The sequence below is a fragment of the Somniosus microcephalus genome, chromosome 10 (assembly GCF_052327205.1).
Source record: "Somniosus microcephalus isolate GS21.2 chromosome 10, FLI_Smic_1.0, whole genome shotgun sequence".
NCBI lineage: Eukaryota > Metazoa > Chordata > Chondrichthyes > Squaliformes > Somniosidae > Somniosus > Somniosus microcephalus.
This window is the reverse complement of record NC_140996.1, coordinates 201,985,034-202,011,468: the sequence shown is the minus strand read 5'-3', so window position 1 is coordinate 202,011,468 and position 26,435 is coordinate 201,985,034. Positions and strand designations below refer to the sequence as shown.

Here is a 26,435-nt window from a genome sequence, read left to right as displayed (position 1 = left end):
TTTAGTTTCTCTTTGCCTTCCCAATTGTTTTTTTGACTTCTCTCCTAATCTCTTCGTATTCTCCCTCATCATGCTCTCTCCTGCTGTCCATGTACTTAATGTATGCCTCTTTCCTTACTCTCAATTTTCCCCTTATGGCTTTATTCACCCATGGTGTCCCATTAGTGTTTGTCCTTTTTTCCCAGCAGAATATATTTTTCTTGGACTCTGATGAACACTTTTTTTTTTTTTTAAATGGTTCCCATTGCTGTTCTACGTCACTGTTTGCCAATATTGTTGTTCATTTTATTTTCCAAAGTTCTATTCTCAGCCCCTCAAAATCAGCTTTTCTCCAATCTATTACCCTGGTCTTAGTCATACTTATGGTCCTTCGCAATTATTATCTTAAAGCGTATTATATATTATGGTCACTATTAACTAGATGTTCCCCTACTTTTACCTCTCTTATCTGCTCTGTTTCATTCCCCATCACTAGGCTGCAGAGGAGATTTACTAGAATGGTACCAGGGACAACATACTTCAGTTACGTGGAGAAACTAGAGAAACTGGGGTTGTTCTCCTAAGAGCAGAGAAGGTTAAGAGGAGATTTGATAGGGGTGTTCAAAATCATGAAGGGTTTTGACAAGAGTAAATAAGGAGAAACGGTAACCAGGGGAAAACAGATTTTTATGATAATTGGCAAAAGAACAGAGATGAGGAAGAAATATTACGCAGTGAGTTATGATGATCTGGAATGCACTGCCGGAAAGGGTGGCGGAAGCAGATTCAATAATAACTTTCAAAAGGGAATTGGAGAAATACTTGAAGTGGAAAAATTTGTAGAGATATGGAGAAAGGGGAGTGGGATAAATTGGATAGCTGCATGATGGGCCGAATGGCCGCCTTCTGTGCGGTATAATTCTATGAACAATGACTACACTTAAATTGGCTATGTAGTGCTTTGGGACATCCGGAGATCATGAAAGCTACTATTTGAATGCAAGTTCTTTCTTTCCTTCTTTCTCACTAACCAAATCACAAATAATGTCAACAGTACAATTCAATTTGCTGTCTCACTTGAAGTGATGTCACACTTAATGAGATAAATGTTACCTGAACTGTTGTACTCTGCCTCAAAGATGACAACAATTTTATATACTTATAATTTACCCAAGTTTAGTTCAATTTTGTGCCATTGATTCAGTTCACCTATAAACATAATAAAGCACAGAACAAGAAAAAGCCATTCAGCTCATCATGCCTTTCCTTCCACAGCATGTACAATATATCTTTTGAGGATTCTACCTCACCTAATTAATCTTCTGAAGAAAAGTTATGCATACATACTCTCTGATCTTCAAACAAAATCAATGTAATCCAATACAATGTTCTTTACAAAGCAGGATGCCAAAAAATTGCATATTGTAATCCAATTATGGCCTCACCAAGGTTAGGGTTACAAGGTTAGAATAACTTGTTTCAACTTATTAGTCAATTAGCCTCAAGATGTAACCAACCATTTATTTAGTTTTGTTGCCAACAGCTTCACATTGATGAGAAACTTTCAGTGAATTATCAATAATTACATTCAAATGCTTTGCCATCTCTGCTAAGACACCTCTTCTTCATCTTAGAACTAAGTATTACATTGTTCCTGCTCCAACTGTTATATATTGTGGCCTAGAAATTCGGTGGCGCCCCAAGCTCGCCTGGGCGCCGGAATTACCGCTCCGGATGGAGCCACTTGCGCCAGCCGGAAATTCAGTTTCAGCGCCCCAAATGGAAGCGGGGCGCTGCTCGAGGCACCCCGCTTCCCTCTTGGAGCGCTGCAACTGAATATCGCAGCGCACCATGCCGCAGCGCCACATGCTGCGGCACGGTACGCTGTGGTACTGCAGGCCTTCCTCCCCTTCTTAAAGGGGAGGGGCCTGCACCAACGCAATCGGAGATCGCGAATGCCGGCAAAAGAGCCCGGCACCGAGGAGAAGTGCCGGGCTCTTGGGACACAGCCGGCACTGCCCGGGGGGGGGGGGGGGGGGGCGGGCGCAGGAGGCCGGGGACGGCGGCGCGAGGAGGTGCTGGCAGGCGGCCAGCGAAAAAAATGGCCGCCCCGCACCTCCCCTTTAATTAGCGCCACTACCGCCGCAGGTAGGCCCCCCTGAACCAGTCGCAAATTGCGACCGGCGTTACAGCGGGGGGCGTGACCAAATATCGCGATCGGGGCGGTAGCGGGGCGCTGCGCACACCGATGACGTCATCGGTGGTGGCGCAGCGCTACAGGCTAATGCTGCCATTAGCGCCCCGCTAAATTTCACGGGAGGCATGGCCAGTGGCGCTAAACCCACTAAGTGCCCTCTTTGGGCGCTAACTGGTGGCGCAGCCCACCGAATTTCTAGGCCTGTGTCTTTAAGGCTAGACTTTGGAGTTATTTCATATGCAGAGCAAGGCTGGGTACCATCAATAATATACATTTTGCTTTTAAATCTATTTAATTAGAAGTTCCTCCACCTGTGCCATGAACTACTTCATAGCTGAGATTGAAGGGGGTGGGAGAGAAGGGGTTAGCTGGCAACTTGGTCCCTGGCCTCTACCAATTCAACTGCATCTAGCCATCACAAGAGCTCAGTCTATGAGGACTTGTTCTCAGATTTTCTCATTGCGCCTTACCAACTGAATAAGATCTCTCTCTGAAGCTGTAACATTTTTCCTCCCACTGTTTTACTAGCTTTGGTGAAAGGAGTATTTCACATGGAACTTTCCTCTCCACCCCCAAATAGTAATGTTCCCTTTCAACGATGAAAGAATGGTTGGCTTAGACATCACAATTACGCAAGTTTGTTTGCAATTTCATTAATGGGAATTCAATTTGTTCCTTTTAGAAAAAGTAGCTGAAGTATATAAACCGTTCAAGAGGAAAGTATTCACCCGATACCTCACCTGAGATTTCACCCTGCCTTCTGTTTACAGACCCCACTGTGTAAAATGTTGCACACAACTGTCATTATTAACTATGTTTACACATACACAGAACAAAGGGTGGCTTATTGCAAGATAAACTATGCATGTCTGATGCCACTCAACAGTTTACTAAACCAAAGCCGAAACTGGTTTTACTTACACCACATGATGTGTAAAGTTGGATTTCTCAATTTAAAAAATAGTATTGCATTAGCAAAATGTGTGGAATGAGAATACAAAAACAGTGAAAAATTACAGATATGGAAACAACATTTATTAATGACACACTAGCTTACTTCCCAATAAGTCACTGTTAAGAGTGTGAATACATAACAGTTCACACAATCACATCATTTAGACTACACGCATAAGGACACAAAAAATAGGAGCAGGAGTAGGCCATTCGGCTCCTCGAGCTTGATCCTCCATTCAATAAGATCATGGCTGATCTGCTACCTCAACGCCACCTTCCTGCCCGATCCTCATATCCCTCGATTCCCTTAATATCCAAAAATCTATCGATCTCTGTCTTAAATATACTCAACGACTGAGCCTCCATAGCCCTCTGGGGCAGAGAATTCCAAAGAATTCCTCTGAGCGAAGAAATTTCTTCTCATAGTCCTACATCCCCCACCCCTTATTCTGAGACTGTGACCCTGGCTCTAGACTCCCCAACCAGGTGAAGCATCCTCCCTGCAGCTACCCTGTTAAACCCTGTAAGAATTTTGTATGTTTCAATGAGATCTCATTCTTCTAAACTCAAGAGACTATAGGCCTAGTCTACTCAATTTCTCCTCATAGGACAATCCCCCCATCCCAGGAACCAGCCTGGTGAACCTTCGTTGCACTCCCTCTACGGCAAGTATATCCTTCCTTAGGTAAGGAGACCAAAACTGTACACAGTACTCCAGGTGGTCTCACCAGGGCCCTATACAATGTTTTCTGTCCTTCAACCAATCCTCAATCAATGCTAATATATTACCCCCAATCCCATGAGCCCTAATTTTGTTTAATAACCTCGTGTGGCACCTTATCGAATGCCTTCTGAAAATCCAAATACACCACATCCACTGGTTCCCCCTTATCTATTCTGTTAGTTACAACCTCAAAAAACTCTAACAGATTCATCAAACATGATTTCCCTTTCATAAATCCATGTTGACTCTGCCCAATCCTATTATTATTTTCTAAGTGCCCTGTTACCATGTCCTTCTTAATAGATTCTAGCATTTTCCCTACTACTGATGTCAGGCTAACTGGTCTGTAGTTCCCCATTTTCTCTCTCCCTCCTTTCTTAAATAGTGGGGTTACATTTACTACCTTCCAATCTGCGGGAACCATTCTAGAATCTATGGAATTTTGGAAGATGACAACCAACGCATCCACTACCTCTATAGCCACCTCTTTCAAAACCCTAGGATGTAGGCCATCAGGTCCAGGGGATTTATCGGCTTTCAGACCCATTAATTTCTCCAGTACTATATTTTTTTACTAAAACTAATTTCTTTCAGTTCCTCATTCTCGCTAGAACCTTTGGTTCTCCTCTATTTCCAGGAGATTTTTTGCGTTTTCTTCTGTGAAGACAGACACAAAGTATTTATTTAATTTCCCTGCCATTTCGTTATTCCCCATTATAATTTCTCCTGTCTCAGCCTGTAAGGGACTCACATTTACTCTCGCTAATATTTTCCTTTTTACATACCTATAGAAGCTTTTACAGTCTGTTTTTATGTCTCTCGCTAGTTTACTCTCATATTCTGTTTTCCCTTTCTTTATCAATTTATTGGTCCTCCTTTGCCGAATTCTAAAATTCTCCCAATCCTCAGGATTACTACTCTTTTTGGCAACATTATAAGCCTCTTCCTTTGATCTAATACTATCTTTAACTTCTCTTGTTAGCTACGGTTGGACCACTTTTCCGGTGGGGTTTTTGTGCCTTAAAGGAATGTATATTTGTTGTAAATTATGTATTAATTCTTTCAATGCTCACCATTGCTTGTCTACTGTCATACCTTTTAATGTAGTTTCCCAATCTACCTTAGCCAACTCGCCCCTCATACGTAGTTTGCTTTGTTTAGATTTAGAGTCATAATGGCACGAGGCCATTCGGCCCATCGACTATGTGCCAGCTTTCTTTAGGAGCAATTCAGTCAGTCCCATTCCCCCGCTCTATCCCCATAGCCCTGCAAGTTTATTTCCCTCAAGTGCCTATCCAGTCTCCCCTTGAAAGCATTGAGTGTCTCCGCTTCCATCACTTCCGTCGGCAGCAAATTCCAGGTCATCACCACTCGCTGCGTAAAGAAGTTTTTCCTCTCATCCTCCCTATATCTCTTGTCCAAAACCTTAAATCTGTGTCCCCTAGTCCTTGTACCAGCAACTAGTGGAAACAGCCTTTCCCCGTCTAGCCTATCCAAACCCGTCATAATCTTGTACACTTCTATCAAATCACCCCCTCAACCTGCTTTGCTCTAATGAAAACAAATCCAGCTTCTCCAACCTGTCCTTGTAGCTAAGATCCCCCATTCCCAGAACCATTCTGGTAAAACTCCTCTGCACCCTCTCAAGGGCCTTCACATCGTTCCTAAAGTGTGGTGATCAGAACTGGATGCAATACTCCAGTTGAAGCCTAACCAGCGCTTTATAAAGGTTCAGCATAACTTCTCTACTTTCATACTCAATATCTCTATTTATGAAGCCCAAGATCCCATGGCCTAGAAGTTCACTATAGCCCCGTTTGGGGCGCCAGCCTCGCCAGGGCACTAAAAGTAGCGCCCCGGAAGCAGTCGCGGCCGCCCGCTGGAAATTCATTTGGAGCGCCCCAGAGGGAAGCGCGGCGCTACTGGAGGCGCCCCGCATTCCTCTTGGGGCGCTGCAACTGAATATCGCTTGCACGTCGCGCTGCGGTACTGCAGGCCTTCCTCCCCTTCTTAAAGGAGAGGGGCCTTGTGCAGCGCAATCTGGGGCCCAACTGGGCCCCCAAGGATCGCGAGTGCCAGCAAAAGAGCCCGGCACTGAGGAGAAGTGCCGGGCTCTTGGAACGCAATCGGAACTCCGCGGGGGGGGGGGGGGGGGGGCTTCGGAGGCCGGGGACGGCAGCGTGGAGAGGTGCTGGCAGGCGGCCAGCAACAAAAATGGCCGCCCCTTTAATTAGCGCCTCTACCGCCGCAGGTAGGCCCCCCTGAACCGGTCGCACATAGCGTCTAGCGTTAAAGCAGGGGGCGCATCTAAATATCGCGATCAGGGCGTCAGCGGGGCGCTGCGCACACCGATGACGTCATCGGTAGCGGCGCAGCGCTAGCGGCTAGCGCCGCCATTAGCATCCCGCTGAATTTAGCGGGAGGCATGGCCAGTTGCTTCCGACCCACTTAGCGCCCTCTTAAGGCGCTAACGGGTGGCGCAGCCTACTGAATTTCTAGGCCCATATGTTTTGTTAACCACTCTCTCAACATGTCCTGCCACCTTCAGGGACCGATGCACATTAACTCCCAGGTCCCTCTGTCCCTGCACATGCTTTAAAACTGTGCCATTAAGTGTATATTGCGCCTCTCCCTCTTCCTTCTGCCAAAATGCATCACCTCACACTTCTCTATTAAATTCCATCTGCCACTTGTCTGCCCATTCTGCTAGCCTTTCTATGCCCTGTTGCAGTCGATTGGTATCATCCTCACTGTTTGCCACCCCCCCAAGTTTGGTGTCATCTGCACATTTAGAAATTCTACTCTGTATTCCAATATACAGGTCATTTATATATATCAAAAAAAGCAGTGGCCCAGCACTGACCCTTGGGGAAAACCGCTGCCTACCATCCTCCAGTCTGAAAAACAGCCATTTGCCGCAACTCGCTGTTTTCTGTCCATAAGCCAATTCCTCATCCAAGCTGCCACTGACCCACCTACTCCATAAGCCTCAATTTCGTTAACCAGCCTTCTATGTGGTACTTTGTCAAACGCCTTCCGAAAATCCATGTAGACAACATCCATTGCATTCCCATCATCAATCCTCTCTGTTACTTCATTAAAAAATTCAATTAGATTAGTCAAACACGATCTGCCTTTTACAAATCCGTGTTGACCCTTGCAAGACCCTAGTTTTGGATTTAACTAAATCACTTTTGAACTTAATATTAAAATTCTCTCATATTATGGTCACTCTTCCCTAAAGGCCTCTTTACTGCAAGGTTAATTAACCCTTTCTCATTGCACAATACTAGATCTAAAATAGCCTGTTCCCCAGTTGGTTCCTCAACATATTGATCTATAAAACTATCTTGTATGCATTCCATGAATTTGTCCTCCACACAATTACTGCAAATTTGGTTTTCCCAGTCTATATGTAGATTAAAGTCCCCCATGATTACTGTATTACCCTTGTTACATGCGCCTCTAATTTCCTGATTTATACTCTGCTCTACATTACAACTACTGTTTGGGGGCCTATAAACAACTCCCACCAATGTTTTCTGCCCCTTGCCGTTTCTTAGCTTCACCCAAACTGATTCTACTTCTTGATCTTCAGAGCCAAGATCCTCTCTCTACTGTCTTTATCCCATCCTCCTTTTCCATTTTGCCTATCTCTTCTAAAAATTAAAGTATCCTGGAATATTTAGTTCCCAACCTTGTTCACTTTGCAACCACGTCTCCGTAATGGCTATTAGATCAAACCTATTTGTTTCTATCCGAGCTATTAATTCATCTATTTTGTTGTGAATGCTTCACGCATTCAGATATAGTGCCTTTAGCTTTGACTTATTTCTCTTTTTCCCTGATGTCACCTTAGTCACTGATGCCCTATTACCTTTGTTACTCTCTGTCCCTTCCTGACCCACTCTGCTTATTTTTACCCAAAACCCTGCTCTGCTCTAGAGCTTTGACATTTCTCTTGCTGCTTTTAAATTTACTCTTTCCTGAATCTTCCCGCCACCCCCCCCCTTCATTAGATTAAAGCCCTGTCTACTGCCCTAGTTATTCGATTCGCCAGGACACTGGTTCCAGCCCGGTTTAAGTGGAGCCCGCCCCAACGGAACAGCTCCTTCTTTCCCCAGTAATGGTTCCAGTGCCCCATGAAGCAAAACCCCTGCCTCCCACACCACTCTGAGCCACGCATTTAACCTTCTAATATGCTTATCCCTATGCCAATTGGCGCGAGGCTCAGTTAACAATCCAGACCCCAACTCCTCAAACTCTCAACAGAACCTCAATCCTAGTTCTCCTTATGTCGTTGGTTCCTACGTGGACCACGACACTGGATCCTCCCCTCCCCACTGCAAGTTCTTCCCCAGCCGCGAGAACTCCTGGTCACGGCTGCAGAGAACAGTATCTGCCCCTCTGACTATACTGTCCCCTACCACAACTACATCCCCTTTCACTCCCCCCACTTGAGTGGCTTCCTGCACCATGGTGCCATGGTCAGCTTGCTCATCCATCCTGCAGGCCTTTCCCCCATCCACACAAACAGCAAGAACCTCATACCTGTTGGCTAAGGACAAATGCAGAGGTTCCTCCAGCACTGCACCTGGGGTCCCTTTACCTGCCTGGGTTGCAGTCACACCCTCCTATCCCTGACCACTAACCAGACCTGTACCACCACCTAACCGAAGGGGTGTGACTGCCTCCTGGATCAAAGTGTCCAGGTAACTCTCCCCCTCCACGATGCCCCGCAAAGTCTGCACCTCAGACTCCAGCTCGAAAACTCTGATCTGAAGTTCCTCAAGATGCAGGCACTTACTGCAAACATGGTTGTCCTGGATCACAATGCTCTCCACAAACTCCCACATGCAGTCTTTCTCCATTTTATTCATAAAATGTATTCAACACCAGGGCTCAGAATAAAGTACTTAAGGAGAGTAGTCAGTGAGACAGGAAAGACAGCAAAGATAAATTACAGAACGATAAAACAAAACTAAAGTTTGTCTATTTTAATGTAGTCTTTAGGCTTATCCTTCACAAATCTATAAATATTAATTAGCTATAGATTCTACATTGGTGAAAGCATTCATCTGGTTTTTCTTTAATGCAATGTGCCATTATTATTCATTTAAAACAATTCAAAATATCTGCTCTAAATCCTAAAACCATGCAAGTAAACAGCTGCTCTGAGACAAAGGACCTAGCTTGGAGACTTTACCCAAAACTAGAGCAATTGTATCACACTACCAATCTCAGGACGACCATCATTTATAATAGCAGAATATATTTTCCAATTCATGTAGCATCTACATCTCTTTAAATACCTAGAATATCAATTTATCATATGCATATTATGGGACAAGTGCCAGCTCAGCAATGCTTTAAAATGTGATACACTTCAGCAGTCATTTTACTGACTATGTGTTACTACTATTCCAGCAGTTTCTCCATTGGTGACCTCATAAAAGCAGGGTCTCTTACTTTTAGCTGTACGTCATTATCAGCTACTAATAGATTTTCTGTGGTATTATTTGTGAAGAGGAGGCTGGTTCCTTGTGGTTCTGGTATCAGCTGGTCCATGCTAAGCAGGTGATGAAAACTACCATATGTTTAGCGCAGAGCAATCAGAAAATCAAGACTAAACTTATCAGTAAGACAGTGGAGTTTGTGGTATTGTTCATGGACAGTTAAAAGGTTACTCACTCTCGCTATAATTTTGCTTGTCTTCCACTCTAATTCTTTTGTCTCACTCTGTCTTTGTTTTATTTCTCTCTGTCTCAAACTTTATGCTGTCTCTATCTCGGCCTACGATTCTCCAGTTCACTCCCTTTGTACAAGTCTCCTACTCAGTATCTTCTGTATTATTGTAGTAAGTATCAAATTTTGGTGATTTGGTTCATGTTTACTATGTTAAAACTTGAACAGATCAGATTTTAGAAAAAGCCAATCCTTTTTTCAGCTGCCATTATAGTTCCTTCCCATTCATCTTCCCACCCCAGATATCTTGCCCACTCTGACCTCTGCCTCTCTACAAGAAAGATTCAGTGCTATGGTGATTGGTTTGGGGAAGATGCAAAATGAAGTGCCTTTTTGAAAATATTTGAAAAACAAAAAAACTAAATCTAAACTACATCTTACATTTGTTGCTCAAATCAGTACATTAGCAGGTACCCAAGTATTTCACTACTGGCATTACTCACTAAAGAATTTTAAAGGGTTTGATTTAACAGCAACAAGATCAGGATTTAAAAAGGTGCTTCTTCTCTTTGCTGTTCTGATTGTCCTAGAAGTAAATCATGTTGTAGCTGTGGACACATTTTACTAAAGTTTCAGTGCCTGACTCCCTTAATGCATCAATTCCAGGCAATGTAATATTTGTAATGCATATCATACGTGACATACTACATCCAACAGGACTTGTGAGTCAGGCTCCAGGAACAAAAATCACTGTCATGTAAAGCAGAGATGCGAGATTGTATATCACTGGTCTACTTAATTTTGCTCAGTAGAGTTCAGAATCACAAAAACACACAAGCATAGATAAGTTTGCTTACCGTCATCATGTTTACCAGGTCTATTTGATAATAGCGGTCTTGATGTGCATTTGCAGCTGCCAGTGTAAGAAGATAGTCATTTCTAGCATGGTTAGCTTTTGTGTTGCACTCACTGCGTCGTGCTTTTAACTGGAATTCAAACAAAACATGTGATACTGGATGTCAAATTGGCTTACAAAATGTTCCCAATTTGCTTCTTAAAGGCTTTCATTGGGTTTCTCCTTGTAGTTATATAGTACAAGGATATATCAGTAAAATGGCTACATTATGGGCTTATACACGCCTTTCTCCACCATTTAAAAAATATACTCTTATTTAGGTTTCCCAGCATCGCACATTATTTCCCTTGCCATATAAACAGGTAGGTAACCTTCTTCTGATGCCTTTCCCAATGGAACTCATAAGATGTCTATGAAGAGGTACATAAATGGTTACGTGTTGCCTTTTTCTCAAAATGTCCCCTCTTGCACAAGTGAAGTGCCTGTTTCGGTTTATATCCTGACAGCAACAACAACAACTTGTATTTATATAGTGCCTTTAACATAGTAAATGTCCCAAGGCGCTTCACAGGAGTATTACAAGACAAAAATTTGACACCGAGCTACATAAGGAGAAATTAGGGCAGATGACCAAAAGCTTGGTCAAAGAAGTAGAATTTAAGGAGTGTCTTAAATGAGGAAAGAGAAATAGAGTGTTTTAGGGAGGTAATTCCAGAGCTTAGGACGTAGGCAACAAAAGACACGGCCACCAATAGTTGAGCGATTATAATCAGCGATGATCATGAGGGCAGAATTAGATTAGCGCAGATATCTCCAGGGGGGGGGGGGGGGGGGGGGAGGTTGTGGGGCTGGGGGAGATTGCAGAGACAGAGGGGCGAGGCCCTTGAAAACAAGGATGGGAATTTTGAAATCAAGGCATTGTTTAACCAGGAACCAATGTAGGTCAGCAAGCAGAGGGGTGATGGGTGAACAGGACTTGGTGTGAATTAGGACACAAGGCAGCAGAGTTTTGGATGACCTCAAGTTTACATAGGGTAGAATGTGGGAAGCCAGCCAGGAGTGTGTTAGAATAGTCAAGTCTAGAGGTAACAAAGGTATGGATGAGGGTTTCAGCAGCGGATGAGCTGAGGCAGAGGCGGTGACGGATGATGTTACGGAGGTGGAAATAGGTGGTCTCAGTTATGTCGCGGATATGTGGTCGGAAGTTTATTTCAGGGTCAAATATGACACCAAGGTTGTGAACAGTGTGGTTCAGCTTCAGACAGGTGCTGGGAGAGGGTTGGAGTCAGTGGCTAGGGAACGGAGTTTGTGGCAGGGACCAAAACCAATGGCTTCGGTCTTCCCAATACTTAATGGGAGAAAATTCCTGCTCATCCAGTACTGGATGTCGGACAAGCAGTCTGACAATTTAGAGACCGTGGCGCGGTCGAGAGAAGTGGTAATGAGGTAGAGCTGGGTGTCACCAGCGTACATGTGGAAACTGACGCTGTGTTTTTGGATGCTGTCGCCAAGGGGCAGCATGTAGATGAGAAATAGGAGGGGCCAAGGATAGATCCTTGGGGGACACCAGAGGTAACGATGTGGGAGCGGGAAGAGAAGCCATTGCAGGTGATTCTCTGGTTACGATTAGATTGATAAGAATGGAACCAGGCGAGTGCAGTCCCACCCAGCTGGACGACGGTGGAGAGGCGTTGGAGGAGGATGGAGTGGTCAACTGTGTCAAAGGCTGCAGGCAAGTCGAGAAGGATGAGGAGGATAGTTTACCTTTGTCACAGTCACAAAGGATGTAATTTATGACTTTAATGAGAACCGTTTCGATACTGTGGCAGGGGTGGAAACTTGATTGAAAGGATTCATGGTGTGGAGATGCCGGAGTTGGACTGGGGTGGACAAATGTAAGAAGTCACACAACACCAGGTTATGGTCCAACAGCTTTATTTGAAATCACAAGCTTTCGGAGCGCTGCTCCTTCTTCAGGTGAAGTGGCATTCCAGGAAAGATGGGCACGGATTTGGGAGGCGACAACATGTTCAAGGACTTGAGAGGAAAGGGAGGTTGGAGATGGGGTGGTAGTTTGCAAAGACGGAGGGGGTCAAGGGTTGATTTTTTTGGGGAGAGGGGTGATGAAGGTAGATTTGAGGGAGAGAGGGACAGTACCTGAGGAAAGAGAACCGTTAACAATGTCCGCTAACAGGGAGCCAGAAAAGGAAGTTTAGTGGTCAGTAGTTTGGTGGGAATAGGGTCGAGGGAGCAGGAAGTGGGTCTCACGGACAAGATGAATGCAGAGAGGTCATGAAGGGAGATTGGACAGAAACTGGAGAAAGATGCAAGTTCAGGGCTAGGGCAAGGGGGAACATTAGAGGAAGTTTGGCCCGGTGGGCTAGGGGAAAGAAGGGACGTGGCAAAGGCAGCTGAACAGATGGTCTCAATCTTAGAGACAAAGTAGTCCATGAGCTCCTCATATTTGTTGTCAGAGGTGAGGGTGGAGGAGACAGGGGAGAGGGGTTTAAGAAGACGGCTAGCAGTAGAGAATAGAAGCCGAGGTTTATCATTGCATTCCAGAATGATTCTGGAATAGTGAGCAGTTTTGGCAAACGAGAGCAGGACCCGATAATGCTTTATGTGGTCCAGCCAGATCTGGCGGTGAATTGCTGAACCAGTTGTCCGCCATATCCGTTCAAGTCGGAGTCCCTTGGACATAAGGGAGCGAAGATGGGAGGTGTACCAAGGGGAATGGCCAGGGTGAGAGAGGGTAATTGTTTTAATAGGGACTAGGGCATCAAAGGTGGTGGTGAGGGTGTGGTTGAGCAGGTCGGTAGCTGCAGAAATGTCGTGGTGAATGGAGGGCCAAAGGCTGGACAGTTGGGATTTCATAAGTGCAGTTGTAAGAGAGTTGGGAAGAGAGTTTTTTTTCCAGGGGCGGACAGTGATATGAGGAAGTGATCAGAGATGGCCTTATCAGCGATTGACACGATGGGAGTAGCGAGGCCACGAGAGATGGCAAAGTTGAGGGGGTGGCCATGAATATGGTTGGGGCTTAAACATGAAGGGAGAGATTAAGGGAGGATAGGAGGGTAGTAAACTCAGAGAGAGAGCATGATGAATTGAGATGGAGGTTGAAACAGCACAACAAAAAGAATTAGCAGTTCAAACCTGTGTCCCATCACTCTAGAATACTCTACTTGGTGCTATCTTTAACCCTTTGAGGATAATAAGTACATTGAAAAAAAAATTGCAACAATTATTTTAGAAAAAAGTATAGAAAAATGTAGTTTTAACAATTTCAGCATCGAGTCTCAAATTACTGCCTGACCATGAAAAATAACATTTGGTTTTCTTTGGATTCCTTTTACAGAAATTTTGCTTATAAAGAGCCACTACCCAGCAAGGCTGGGCGGGGGGCACCCAGGTTCCAGATCCCTGCCACTGCTGAAGTGACTGACATAAGAAACATTTGACTTCCCTTCACCCACAATGTTCCTTTCAATCAGTGAAAGCTTTTTTCCTTCATTCTTGATCTGAAACTAGGAGCTCATTATTTGGTAACTGCAAAGATGAACCTTTCAACTACTTTGGAAGAATGTATTTTTCCAATCATGTATTATACTACTATGATATTTCAACAAAGTTACAATTTTGTTTTCATTTTTTTCCCCCCCGTTCCTGAAAGCAGTGACATGTAGTTCATGGACATTGCCAGACCTCTGGTACTTCACCCATGTCTTCTTCACACGAGCCTAGACTTGAGAGTTGGCAGAGCGCACGGTCTAGGATCATACTTGAATTAGCACATGGTTGGTGGGGGAAGCACAGTTGAGCGCGATCTTCTCCTCACCTGCTTTCCACACACACATGTACTTCCCAGCAGTAGTCACTGGATAGCGATCAGGACCGGGAACTGGCTGAATTTCTCTTCCCTAGCCCATGGATGCTGAGGCCTCAGCACAATTAAACTTGAGAGAACATAAAAATAATCAAATAGGGATTTAAAAAAAAATTGTAGGCCCAAGAAATGAGAGTCTACAAACCTGAAAATGACAGTATTTTCTGTGAATCATCTCAAAGACTTAGGGCCAGATTTTCAGTGTGCCGTGAGGTGGGCTTTCAGGCGTGCAGGGGGGCAAAAACCGAATTCGGGGGTCCCGACACCATCCCACCCAAAACCCGCCTCCACCTAAGTTTCAAGGGAGGCGGGTACCCGCCCCGCACTGGGACCCGCCGACCCAGGGTGGGAAGGGATTAGTGCCAATTAACTGCCTGTTAACAGGTAGTTAACAGGCAGTTTTTAGCCTAATCCTTATTTTGAGGGGTGTCGTATGGGCTTCGGCAGCTCCAAACCACGCCAGGTTAGAGCAGGCGGGCCGTCGGGTTGAAGGACTTGGAGGGGTCGCGATGTCGGTGTTCAGGTGAGTGATGGGTGCATGAGTGCAAAGGTAAGTGTGTTTGGTGTGTCTAAAGTGTGTAAAGGTGGTTTACTTACCTGTACTTACCTTAACAGCCTTTCTTCCTCTAGGCGTCGGGAGTCCATCACTCAGCCGGAACTGAAAGCTGAACGGCTGCGATCTGTCAAAAGTGACAGCCTTCAGCTTTCAGTGCCAGTGACAGTTCTAGCCAGTGACAGTTCTAACTGAGTCTGCGTAGAAGGACTCAGGTTAGAAGTCAGACTGTCAGTGTTTGACAGCTTCAAACAGCTGTGAAACACTGATATTTCATCTGTCAAAAACTCTTGACAGATGGAATTTCAGTCTGTGACGTCACCTGTTGCCGGGTGGTCCTTAATTGGCCTGCTGAGCCCGCTGGGTGGGCTCAACAAGGTCAAATCGCGTCGATTGGCCGGACGTCGATGGAGGCGGGACTAAAACCCGAAAGTTGTAGTCCCGCCTCCTTCCCAACAGCTTAATGAAAATCCAGCCCTTAATTTAGCTCTGACAATATGAAAATTGTTCATATACAAATCAGAGTAATTAAATTTCATCTTGCAAGAAGACATCGTGAATAGATAAAGAACTTTTGCCATATAACATGTTCTGAGGCTTAGTGTACCTAAGTAATGTGTTTAATTCACCATCCAGAGATCACAGGTTCAAGTATTTAGGTGGACTTATGTATTAATTCTCCAACTTCAATTTTGTTGGTGCTTCAGAGCTTCTTGGTAGGGCATTACTATAGTGCACAATTAATCCTTCTACCTCAGTGCAGGAAAATAAACTGTTCTCATCTTGTTACAAGTGCATCTCATCTGGTTAAGGAATGGCCTTGACATACATTGATTAAAATTTCAGACATGATTAACTTGGCTAAACGAAGCAGACCTGGGACAAATTGCAGAAACCTTGTATGAAAATCACTAGCTCAAGGCAGAGATCAAAAAGGAAACAGTTTCAAATTCTTGCATAACTCACCTTTACACTTGCTTTCTGTAAACTTATTCTTGACTGAAATAGACTAAGTTTGGACCTGAAAAATAAAGAAAAACTTGGGTTTAACAGTGCACTTGATTCATAAGATTTGATTTTATAAAATTGGCACATTCCCAGTTTAGGTAAGCATCAAAGTAGAAATCATTAGCTTTATGACTAACAGTAAGTATTTTTTTGTCTAGACAATTGATAGTCATTATTTATTATATATTTATTATATATATGATTTATATATAAATCGGAACTGGCCACACAAAGGCCCGATTTTAACCACGCCTGCCAGATGGGAATGGGGTGGGTGGTTAAAATGGTAGTCGGGTGCGTCAAGCTGCATTTCCTCGCCACTGCCATTTTAACTTTGCTGATTTTGGTCGCAAGAGAGGCAACCATCACAAGCAGGCGAGAGCTTCACTGAAATGTAAAAGCTGTACTTCTGGACCCCAATGCGATTTTAACTCAGAATCACTTAAGTCTCAACCAGTGCCCAACCCGCCAGTAAAATCTGGTGGGATTGGTGTGCGAGAGCTACTGAAGCTGAATACGGAGGGGCATTCAGCTGCAGCTCAGTAGAACATAGGATTTTTGAGAGTTTCCAGCTTCCAGATCGCTTCTTTCATACTTTTTGTTGTCTTATCATCCTCAGAAAGCTTTGTGCTCATCAGATTTAGAGGAACATATTGAAGTCAATGGGAATCTGGGGGAAAACTCTCCACTGGCTGGAGACATACCTAGCACAGAGGAAGATGGTTGTGGTTGTTGGAGGCCAATCATCTTAGCTCCAGGACATTGCTGCAGGAGTTCATCAGGGCAGTGTCCTAGGCCCAACCATCTTCAGCTGTTTCATCAATGACTTTCCCGCCATCATAAGGTCAGAAGTAGGGATGTTCACTGATGATTGCAGTGTTAAGTTCCATTCGCAACTCCTCAAATAATGAAGCAGTTCCTGCCAGCATGCAGCAAGACCTGGACAACATTCAGGCTTGGGCTGATAAGTGGCAAGTATCACCCAGCCAATGACCATCTCCAACAAGAGGTCTAGCCACCGCCCCATGACTTTCAACGGCATTACCATCATTGAATCCCCCAACATCCTTGGGGGGGGGGGGGGTCACCATTGACCAGAAACTTAACTGGACCAGCCACAAATACTGTGGCTACAAGAGCAGGTCAGAGGCTGGGTATTCCGTGGCAAGTGACTAATCTCCCAATTCCCCAAAGCCTTTCCACCATCTACAAGGCACAAGTCAGGAGTGTGATGGAATACTCTCCACTTGCCTGGATGAGTACGGCTCCAACTCAAGAAGCTCGACACCATCCAAGACAGAGCAGACCGCTTGATTGACACCCCTTCCACCACTGGTGTACCGTGGCTGCAGTGTGTACCATGTACAAGATGCACTGCAGCAACTCACCAAGCTTCTTCGACAGCAAACTCGCAACCTCTACCACCTAGAAGGACATACTCACAATGAAGACTCAGAAGCTGCAGACCAAGATGCAAAATGTGAAAATGATGATTAATTTAAGGGCAAACATAATAACTGTCTTCCATTCAGTTCAATTCCAAGTGATCAACTAGTAGTGCTTTTCAGAAAAGAAGGTTTAATAACTCTACTACTCCTATGACATGCTCCCCTAGTGGCCTCAGCAAAGCTGGTGGGAAGGCTGTTGTTCCTCATGTTGGGACCCTTGAGATGCTCGTGGCCGGTGACTTCTAGGTTGAGCCAGTGAAGGCTCGGCTGCAGACTGCTGCACCTCGACTGTAGCCAGGGCAGTCTGGCCCAGCTGACTTGCTGGCAACATGGCAGACAATGGTTGAATATGTGGCAAAGGAGCTGGCGGCTGACATCCTAGGAGAGGGTAACACGTACCACTCCCATCGCGCCACTGCCTTGGCTCATCATTTCCACTGATCTGTGGGAGAACAAACTGCAGAAGTGACTCCTTGAAAGCTCTTATCCATGTAGTCAACTAATCTGTCCAAGGTGGGCACCTCTCTCTCCAAGTTGGAGCCCAGAGCCTATAAGGCAGCGGTTTACAATTCCATCAAAGCTGCAAAGCAGGCAAACATGGACTCCTGTTGAGAGAGCCCGGCTGCAGCGTCCCTGCACGTAACTACACTCTCCAGGGTAGACTGCAGAGCGCTGATGCCATGCGAGATGACACTACACAGGCTGGAAGCAGACTCCTCCACATTTTCAGCCGTAGGGGTGAAACTCATGGCACACCTTCCAATAACTCGTAAAGCTGCTTGTGAGATGACATAAGTTTTCCTTTCATGGCTGGGCTCCTGGAGTCCTCATATTTGTCGTCTTCAGCAGAGCTGGGAGAGGACCTCGTCCTCCCCGAGCCGTCTCGTGTTGTTCCAGTCACCAGTGCCTGCTGCTGCTCACTTATGCTGGGTGTTTCACTACATGCAGATCTCTTTGGTTCAAAATCTAACTCACATGGAGTGCCAATGTCTAAGTTGGTGCCTGGGAGGGATTGAGTGCGTGACAGTACATCTGCAGGAGGATTGTCCTCCTCTTGTACAGAAGCCTCTTGCTGCAGAGAAGGAACTAGAAGAAAGACAAAAGGAACGAGTTAGGATGGCAGTTAGAAACTAGGCATTTGCAGGTAATAGCCTTGAGAATACAGCTTGAATTTGTACAGTTTGCTGCATATTTGCTTTGGTGAATGAAGGGTTACAAGTAATATGCAGACAGCTTGCTGAGCGAAGCCAGCAGCCTCACCTTCCCTGATGCTGATGGCTTTGCCTGGGCCACTCCAGTGTTCTACTCTGCTTGGTTGAGAGCGATGATGTTGGCAACTCCGCCTAATGTCTTGTTCCTTTCCATCACATTTTGCGCTGAAAGAGAGTGCGTGTCTGTTGAGAGTTAGTGTGTCTGTTGAAAAGGTCAGTGGAGATACACAAGGCTTATGCATATAGTGCATGTGTTGAGATGTGGAGAAGAAGCTAGGTGGAATGATGATGGGGAGGTGATGAATGCAAAGGGAAGTGTCTATAACATGAAATGAAGGAGTGTCGGGAAAAGTTGGTGGTTGTGCAAATAATTGTATGTGAGAAGAGAATGCTGTTAGAGTGTGGCGTGAAGAGAGTGAAGGAAGAGATGAGTGATTTTGGAATGAGAAAGAAAGGTGCTGCAGTGTGCCTTTACGATTGTGTGCTGAATGATGTGATGAAGGGGAGGGAATTGTTGAGTGCTGGGGAAGGGAGTGAAAGGAGTATTGACAGGTGCTGTTAAGAGAGATGAAGAGCTGTACTCACTCTTGCTGCTCGTGAGGTCATTGAAAGCCAGGTCCTGGGGGTGATGTTGGTGGCACTGACCCTTTCAACCACCTGTGTGTTCCGGCTTGTTTGACATCTGCCTTGGGAATACTCATGCGGCTTCTGGGGAAACAGTTGCTACCTCCTTATCCTGACTTTCGTCCACGAGGACCTCCAGGGAGGCATTAGAAAAGTGGCGGTGGGGGGGACCTTCTCCGCATTGAAGTAGCCAAGATATCTTCTAGAGTGCAAAACTGAAAAATGCAAGCAGGGGATACAACCTTGCTTTAAAGTGACCTCAGGAATTACGCTGGAAATTGCACTTGGCAGGTGGGCCGGCTGCCCGATTCCAAAGACGATCAGGAAGGCAGCCAGTCCGTCAAATGGAATTGCGGCCCAGGAGTTAAAATTGCCAGGCGACATCATGGAGGCTTAGATTATGTGCTCAAGTCTCTGGAGTGGGACTTGAACCCATAACCTTCTGGCTCCAAGACGAGAGCAGTACCAGTGAGCCAAGGCGGAGTTGGGGTCGAGCAAAACTGCATCCGTTAATGGAAAACTGGATAAATATTTGAAACAGTGAAGGGCACACTGATCCAAGGAGAAAGCGGGGCAATGGGATTAAGTTTGCATTGCTTTAACAAAGAACCAGCATAGGCACAATGGGCCGAATGGCCTCATTCTGTGCTGTGAAACAATGATTCTAAGCTTATATATAATTAATTCCAAAATTAACACACTGTTAAAGCAGAATCTGGAAAAATATCTAAGTGCAACAGTTGACCCAATGTTAAAAGTACTGTATCACCATAATGTGGAGAGAAGTTACTAAAGTAAATAATGAGTTTCGAAGTAGATTCATACAATTAAGAAAAATCAAATTAATTGATATGGGTCTTCTGTAAAACAGTAGTGAAATTACGCATGCAATGCGGCACCCACTTACAAAAAGAAACAGATGCAGTGAAAACGATTCAAAGAACAAAGTTAACTGCAGATTTCAAACTGTTAAGCATAAAGAGATGCTAAGAAAACAGCGTGTGTGTGTGTTGGGAAGGGGGAGGAATACGATAAAAGTTATTCAAATAATGAAGGGAATCAACAATGTGGATACAGAATGGTATTTGCCTCAAAATCAAGACACATTAAACCTGACAACATAAACCTAAGTTATCAAGGGCTAAATTTAGTGTGCAACTTCATGCTTAAATTGTTGACTTGTGAAATAGATGGTCACTTAGTGTTGGCTTGTTTGAAATATTTCAGAGTTGGATCAATTCCCGGTTTCGCAAAGAGCAGAGGGTAGTGAGATTGCAGTTGGAAAAGGGGTCAGATCTAATGGAGGTGGGTGGTTTGAATGATCCTTTCTTACTCCTACATGCTTCTGAATGTACACTGTATGGGAAAATTTAACATACATTTTTGTCCTATAGTGGTAGAAGCTGATATTTTTTTCCTTACTTTAAAAAAACAACAACTTTTTTCTTAATTCCATATAGGAAAAAAATGCTCCCAATAATGTTTTAAAAATCTCAGGCACATATGCACTTTGACTTGCCAGTTAGTCAATCTTCATTACGTGGGATACACACCCACTTCCAAAAAAATTATAATTCATCTGAGAAAGCAAATGCGATCTTAGGTAGCCTGTATAATGTTGTGATCATTCAGGCTATAGGTGAACTTCAAGAATGCAGTCTGCATATGTGTTATATGCAGCCTACTTGCCCAAACTGTGTCCACATTTACATGATTTTTTTTTAACTTCATTATGGGGTTTTAGTTATTATTAAAGCGATTGCTGTAGCATTGCCTAGAAGGTTTTTTCACCGTTGAGACTATAATGATCAGCACCAGAAAAGTGGTCAGTACTTTGCAACCAGAATCCGTATATCAGCTATGTCAGGTCAGTATTAAAGCTGGTCATACATCCTCCTCCATCCCTAGTACCAAACATCAGAACCCTCAGCGACACAAAAAAAAACTATTCTTATAGTTACCACAAATTTTATTTGGTTACTTACACTGAAAATACTGAAAAAGACCTTTTTAAAATCACAGCTCGCATCTCATACTTGTTCATACATTTTTGGTCTGGCTGTTTTGTGACGTGGGTTGCTGTGATGCACTCTTGGCTTTGTAGTTGCACATGAGCAGGTTGAAAACAACACCCATGATACATCTCTCTTAGAATACATCACACCTGCAAATCCCCAGCACCTAAAGCCCTGGTGAAATTCTCAAAACAAGTCACATGCTCCAGACTGAAAGGGGCAAACCTATGTAGATGGAAAATTCTTGCAGACATTCCCAATACTAATTAATCAAGGGCAAGTCTGACCAATTTGGTTCTGCCGCAGATCCCTTCTCGGGATACAGTGGCGTCAGACGCTCCCTTAGGTAATCTGAGCTTATGTTTATTGGAGTTGACTTATACTACCTGCTGTCTATTTGTACAATATCCAGGAATATAGCAATAGCAGCCCCTTGTAATCTGGACCGGATCCTCGTCTTTCTTCAATTTCTTTGAAGATTAACCGAGTTAACAGTAGATGAGGCGAGGCTTGTTTTGAATTGTTCAATGGCTTTATTCTACAGTGTGAACTTACAGAGCAATAGATATAACCAGATTCATTTAGTTCAACTGCTACAATTAATCTCCATGTAATAACAAAAATAATGAATGTGATGCTACCTTACTTCATTGGCTTGTATTGATCGAGTTAAACAGAGTAACTCCTCTGCATTGTTTTTTGATGTTATCTATTCAGAGTCTTTTCTGCCTCAGTAGCTTTTGTTACAAAAGCTAGACAGCCCTTTAGGTGTCTTAATTCTGTTTTATTCCTGACTGTTCATAATCAGAGATTTAAAAAACCTTCCATAGAAGTATAGAAAAATAGGAGCAAGAGTAGGCCATTCGGCCCTTCGAGCCTACTCTGCCATTCAATATGATCATGGCTGATCCTCTATCTTAATACCATATTCCCGCTCTCTCCCCATACCCCTCGACATCTTTTGCATCTAGAAATCGATCGATCATCTTCTTAAATATATTCAGTGACTTGGCCTCCCCAGCCTTCTGTGCTGGAGAATTCCACAGGTTCACCACCCTCTGAGTGAAGAAATTTCTCCTCATCTCATTCCAACACTGAGCGTCAGATGTTTTTTCAACTACAGAGAAAAACTACCAAACTGCATATTATATAAGGAAACATCATCAAAGCTAGCACATTAGTACTTTAACTGTCTATGGTCTCCGACCTCATTTTACTTGCAGGAATACACTATGGCCTAGAAATTGGGTATAGCCCGGCTTGAGGCGTTAGAACTGGTGCTGCGCAAAGTTTATAGCCAGACGAAACTTATCGCCGCCTGGCGCGATATTGGGTTGCATCGTCCCTAAAGGTGATTGAGGCGCGAATTCAGGCGTTACACGGGACTCCTAAGGCGCTAAACTTCCGGCGCAACCCAATATCGGAGCGGACGGGCTCAGCGCAGGTGCTCTCAATTACCGATGACCACGAGACTTCCAGGCGCCGGCTAGCTCTTAAAGGGGTGGGTCAGTCAGCTTCAGCATCCACACTCTGCGCCTTGCAGGCCTCCGAATCGGCGCAGGCCCTTCTCTGGCGATAAAAACTTGGACCAGATGGAGAAGGTGAGACAGAGAGCAGAGCACTTCATCAATGAGGCTCTGGAGCAATTGGTGGCCGCAGTGGAGCGCCGGCGAGATGTTCTCTACCCAGACAATGGCAGGAGGCCAAATCATAAGGACTACCGACGAGCTTGGAGGGATGTATGCCAGAGGGTCAACTCCAGCAGCATGGTGACCAGGAGCCCTGTCCAATGCAGAAAGAAATTCAACGACCTCACTCGGGTCGTGAGGGTGGGTGTTGTTCCTGCAAACTTCTGCATCCCTTCATTTGCACCTGACTTTATGGCTGCAGGTTGGCCTGTGCCCCATTGGCCATCTGCCAGCAAGCACCCATGGCCCTTTCTGGGCACACACATGCACATTTGACTCAGGGCGTCATGTAAGGGCTCTTGCACCATGGGGGGCATGAGATGATCACTCAGGGCATCAGGTAACATAACTTCCCCTCCTTTCCCCTGCAGTCCATGCTGGCGAGGATTGGCAAAGACCAGCTTCGCATCGGTGGAGGACCTCCACAAGTGGTCACTCTCACGGATCTCGAGGAGAGAGTCCACCAGATTCTTGGAGGACGTCTGAGTGGTCCTGTAACCACTGCAGCTACCGACCCCATTGTCGACAGCGATGGTAAGGTTCTCACCTCTTACAACTGTCTCCTTCTACTTGTTCCCCCCACCAGCATGCTTTCTCACTGTGGACCCATGTCATAGCCTTGCCGCAATCTGGCATCCCTTGCTGCGAACTTGTCCTTTTGCTAAAGTCACTCTTCCACCTCCCTGCTTTCAGATGCTGCATCACCAGCTCGGGAGCCGGGCCCTCAAGCTGCCAGTGCCTCCGAAGGCTCAATGAGAAAATTACTGTCCAACAGGTGGTCAGCAACGATCAGGATGGCCAGCCCAAATGGCTGCAGCTTTTATACTAGTGCTGTCCCCTTTAAATAGCGCCCCCCGAGTCAGAGAAGGGCCTGGGAACGCTCCATCCAACTGTCACTAATAGCGCCAGGCGGAAAGGTTGCGGGTGCCACCGGATATCCAGTCCGGGGCGCAAAAATGGCGTTGCACACTGAAATGACGTCATGATCTGCCTGCGCCCGCGGGCTCGCGCAAAGAGTTAGCGCCGGCGTTAAAGTCATACTCAATATGGGAGGTGGCGCTATATTCACAGCGCCCACCCGAAAATTGGGTAACGCCCCAATTCTCGGGTTCTTTAGGCGCTAATCGCTGGCGCTACCAACCGAATTTCTAGGCCTATGTTTTTAAAACACATTTAAAGTAACTTATTTTTTTCTAAATCCTTTCTATGGAAAAATGGGCCAAAGATCCTAAACTGTGTCTGTGAGTTTTTTGGTTTTTTTTCCAGAATTGTGTAATATTTTTGTGTTTCTCTTATTAATGTTATTTCTAATTGTATACATTGACCTGAGTGGCATTTGATTGTAAGGGATTTGGGGGGAGAAATTGGGTGAGTAGCGCCACCTGTTAGCGCCTAAAGAGGCAGTCAGTGGCTGTAGCGCCACTGGCTGCGTCTCCCGCGATATTCAGTAGGGGCGCTAATGGTGGCGTTAGGCATTTGCGCTGTGCCGCCACCGATGACGTCATCGGTGTGCGCAGCGCCCCGTTCGCGATATTTGGTAGCGAACGCCGCAGTTGCGCTGTTCGCTACCCGCGCCCGGTTCACGGGGCCTTACTGTGCCGGCAGCGGTGCAAGTTAAGGTGGAGGTGCGGGGCGGCCGTTTTCTCGGCGGCCGCCTGCCAGCACCTCCGCCCCCCCACCCCCCCCCCCCGCGGCATTGCTTGCTGTTTCCTGACAGCCCGGCACTTCTCCTTGGTGCCGGGCTCATTTGCCGGCACTCGCGAGCGGGGATCGCGCTGTTGCAGGCACCTCCCCCTTAAGTGGGAGGATAATCAGTTTCAGCACCCTAAGAGGGACGCGGAGCGCCTCGAGCCTCGCCCCGTGTCCCTCGAGCGGCACTGAAACTGAATTTCTGGCGATCGGTATTACTCCGATCACTGCGCTCAGGCGACTTTTGCGCCCCAACCCAATTTCTAGGCCTTGATCATTCCGTTTTCTGCTGCTTCCTCATTGGTGCTTTTTGCCACATTTACTTTATTCACATTTAATTATATATTTGATTGGCAACTGAACACAGACACAAGGTGTACATACAGTTTTCAGCAAACCGCTTCAGAGAAGCAGTTTATTGACAATTTTGTTTTAATATAAAGTCAGAATTAGTTGAAATGTAGGAGATAAAAATTCCATTACAGTCTGCATTTGCTTTTCTCAATATTTTTCAATTCATCTCAACATCTGTTGCAGTATTGCTTCTCCTAACAGAAACCAATCGAAAACAAAGCAAGATGGCTTTTCATGGTTGCTGTTATGATTACAATTCTATATTTAGGTAAAATATTGAAAGAGATCCTGCCAGTGTTACGAACATAGTGCTGCTGTATGGAGCATTTTGCTAATTTCACAAATATGTTTAAATTTCAGCAAACTTCAAACAGAATGATTTTCAGACCATCAATTTTCCAGGAGTAGTATAGTCATGACTATGAACTAGGATAGATTTCCAGACTGGGTAGCATGTTTTATATATGTGTGCTGCATAAGAAATGCATCTCAGTGAGTTTACTTGTGTAATTAAAGTATAAGTATGTGAAGGACAAACTAAATGTTGCAAACATTTTGCCTTGAAATAGCAGATGGTAAAGTATCCCCATTAATATAAAAAAAAAGTACAAAACACACTTGGCCTCTATATCTGCTTTTTCCCGCGCTGCGTGAGCCATCTGTTCCAGCTCAAAATACTTCTTTTTAGACTTTGCCAGATCCTTCACAGTCTCCTGGAATTCAGCCTGAATCCTCGTCAGCTGATCAATGCACTACAGAAACAAGATAACACTGAATGTTAGGTGCAACACAATATGAAGAGAAGAGCTTTCTTGTTAACATTAATAACTGATAATTATGACCACAGTTTTGGATGCCACAAAATGGAGAGTTAGTTGCGGCAACAGAGAAGAGAAACGGTTACTTTTATTATGCAGCTCAATATAACTTGTATATCCTTAATTATATCCTCCTTAAAATGTGGTCAAAAAGCAGTTAAAATATTCCACCACTTCTACATATGGAGATTCAAATATGTTGCAGCCAATACTCAACTGGAAGTTGCCAATCTGGGTCTGCCACCTCAAGGGGGAAAAAAATGACTTTAAACCCCAACCCGAGGGAAAACTGCAAACCTGAAGCAATGGATCCCTTGTTAAAAATTGCAATAGGTCCATTCAAATGTTCTTGGAATTTTTGTTCCATTGGTGCCTGAAGACAACTCTCAAAAATGCTCTTTGCATTATCCATTTAATCCATCCATTATTCAATGCGACACTTCATAGGAAAGAAGGACGCAACAACATTTAAAATGAATTTCCAGGCTACAATTAACTGGTGTCTGATCATAGAATAATCTCCAATGTTATCAACAAAAACATAAGGGACGTGGTCAATTATGAAGAGCAACTACTTATTAATATAAAGATACTTGTCACCAGATTCCATCAATATTGGCTGCTGTGCAAACTATATGGACACTAACAGCCCTATAACTACCATTGATACTTAAAGAAGTTATCTAACATTTTAGCCAACAGTTACGATCAACGGAGCATCTGGTGACAAAAAGATTAATAATAATGTC

General features: G+C 44.8%; 1 protein-coding gene across 1 annotated transcript in view; it reads right to left on the bottom strand.

Annotated features, from left to right (window-relative positions):
- fchsd2 (FCH and double SH3 domains 2) overlaps positions 1 to 26,435 on the bottom strand; it is a 267,174-nt gene that overhangs the window by 129,774 nt on the left and 110,965 nt on the right. Inside the window, 3 exon segments of the mRNA XM_085999451.1 lie at positions 10,397 to 10,525; positions 15,798 to 15,852; positions 25,487 to 25,620. Coding sequence (XP_085855577.1) covers positions 10,397 to 10,525; positions 15,798 to 15,852; positions 25,487 to 25,620 — 318 coding nt within the window.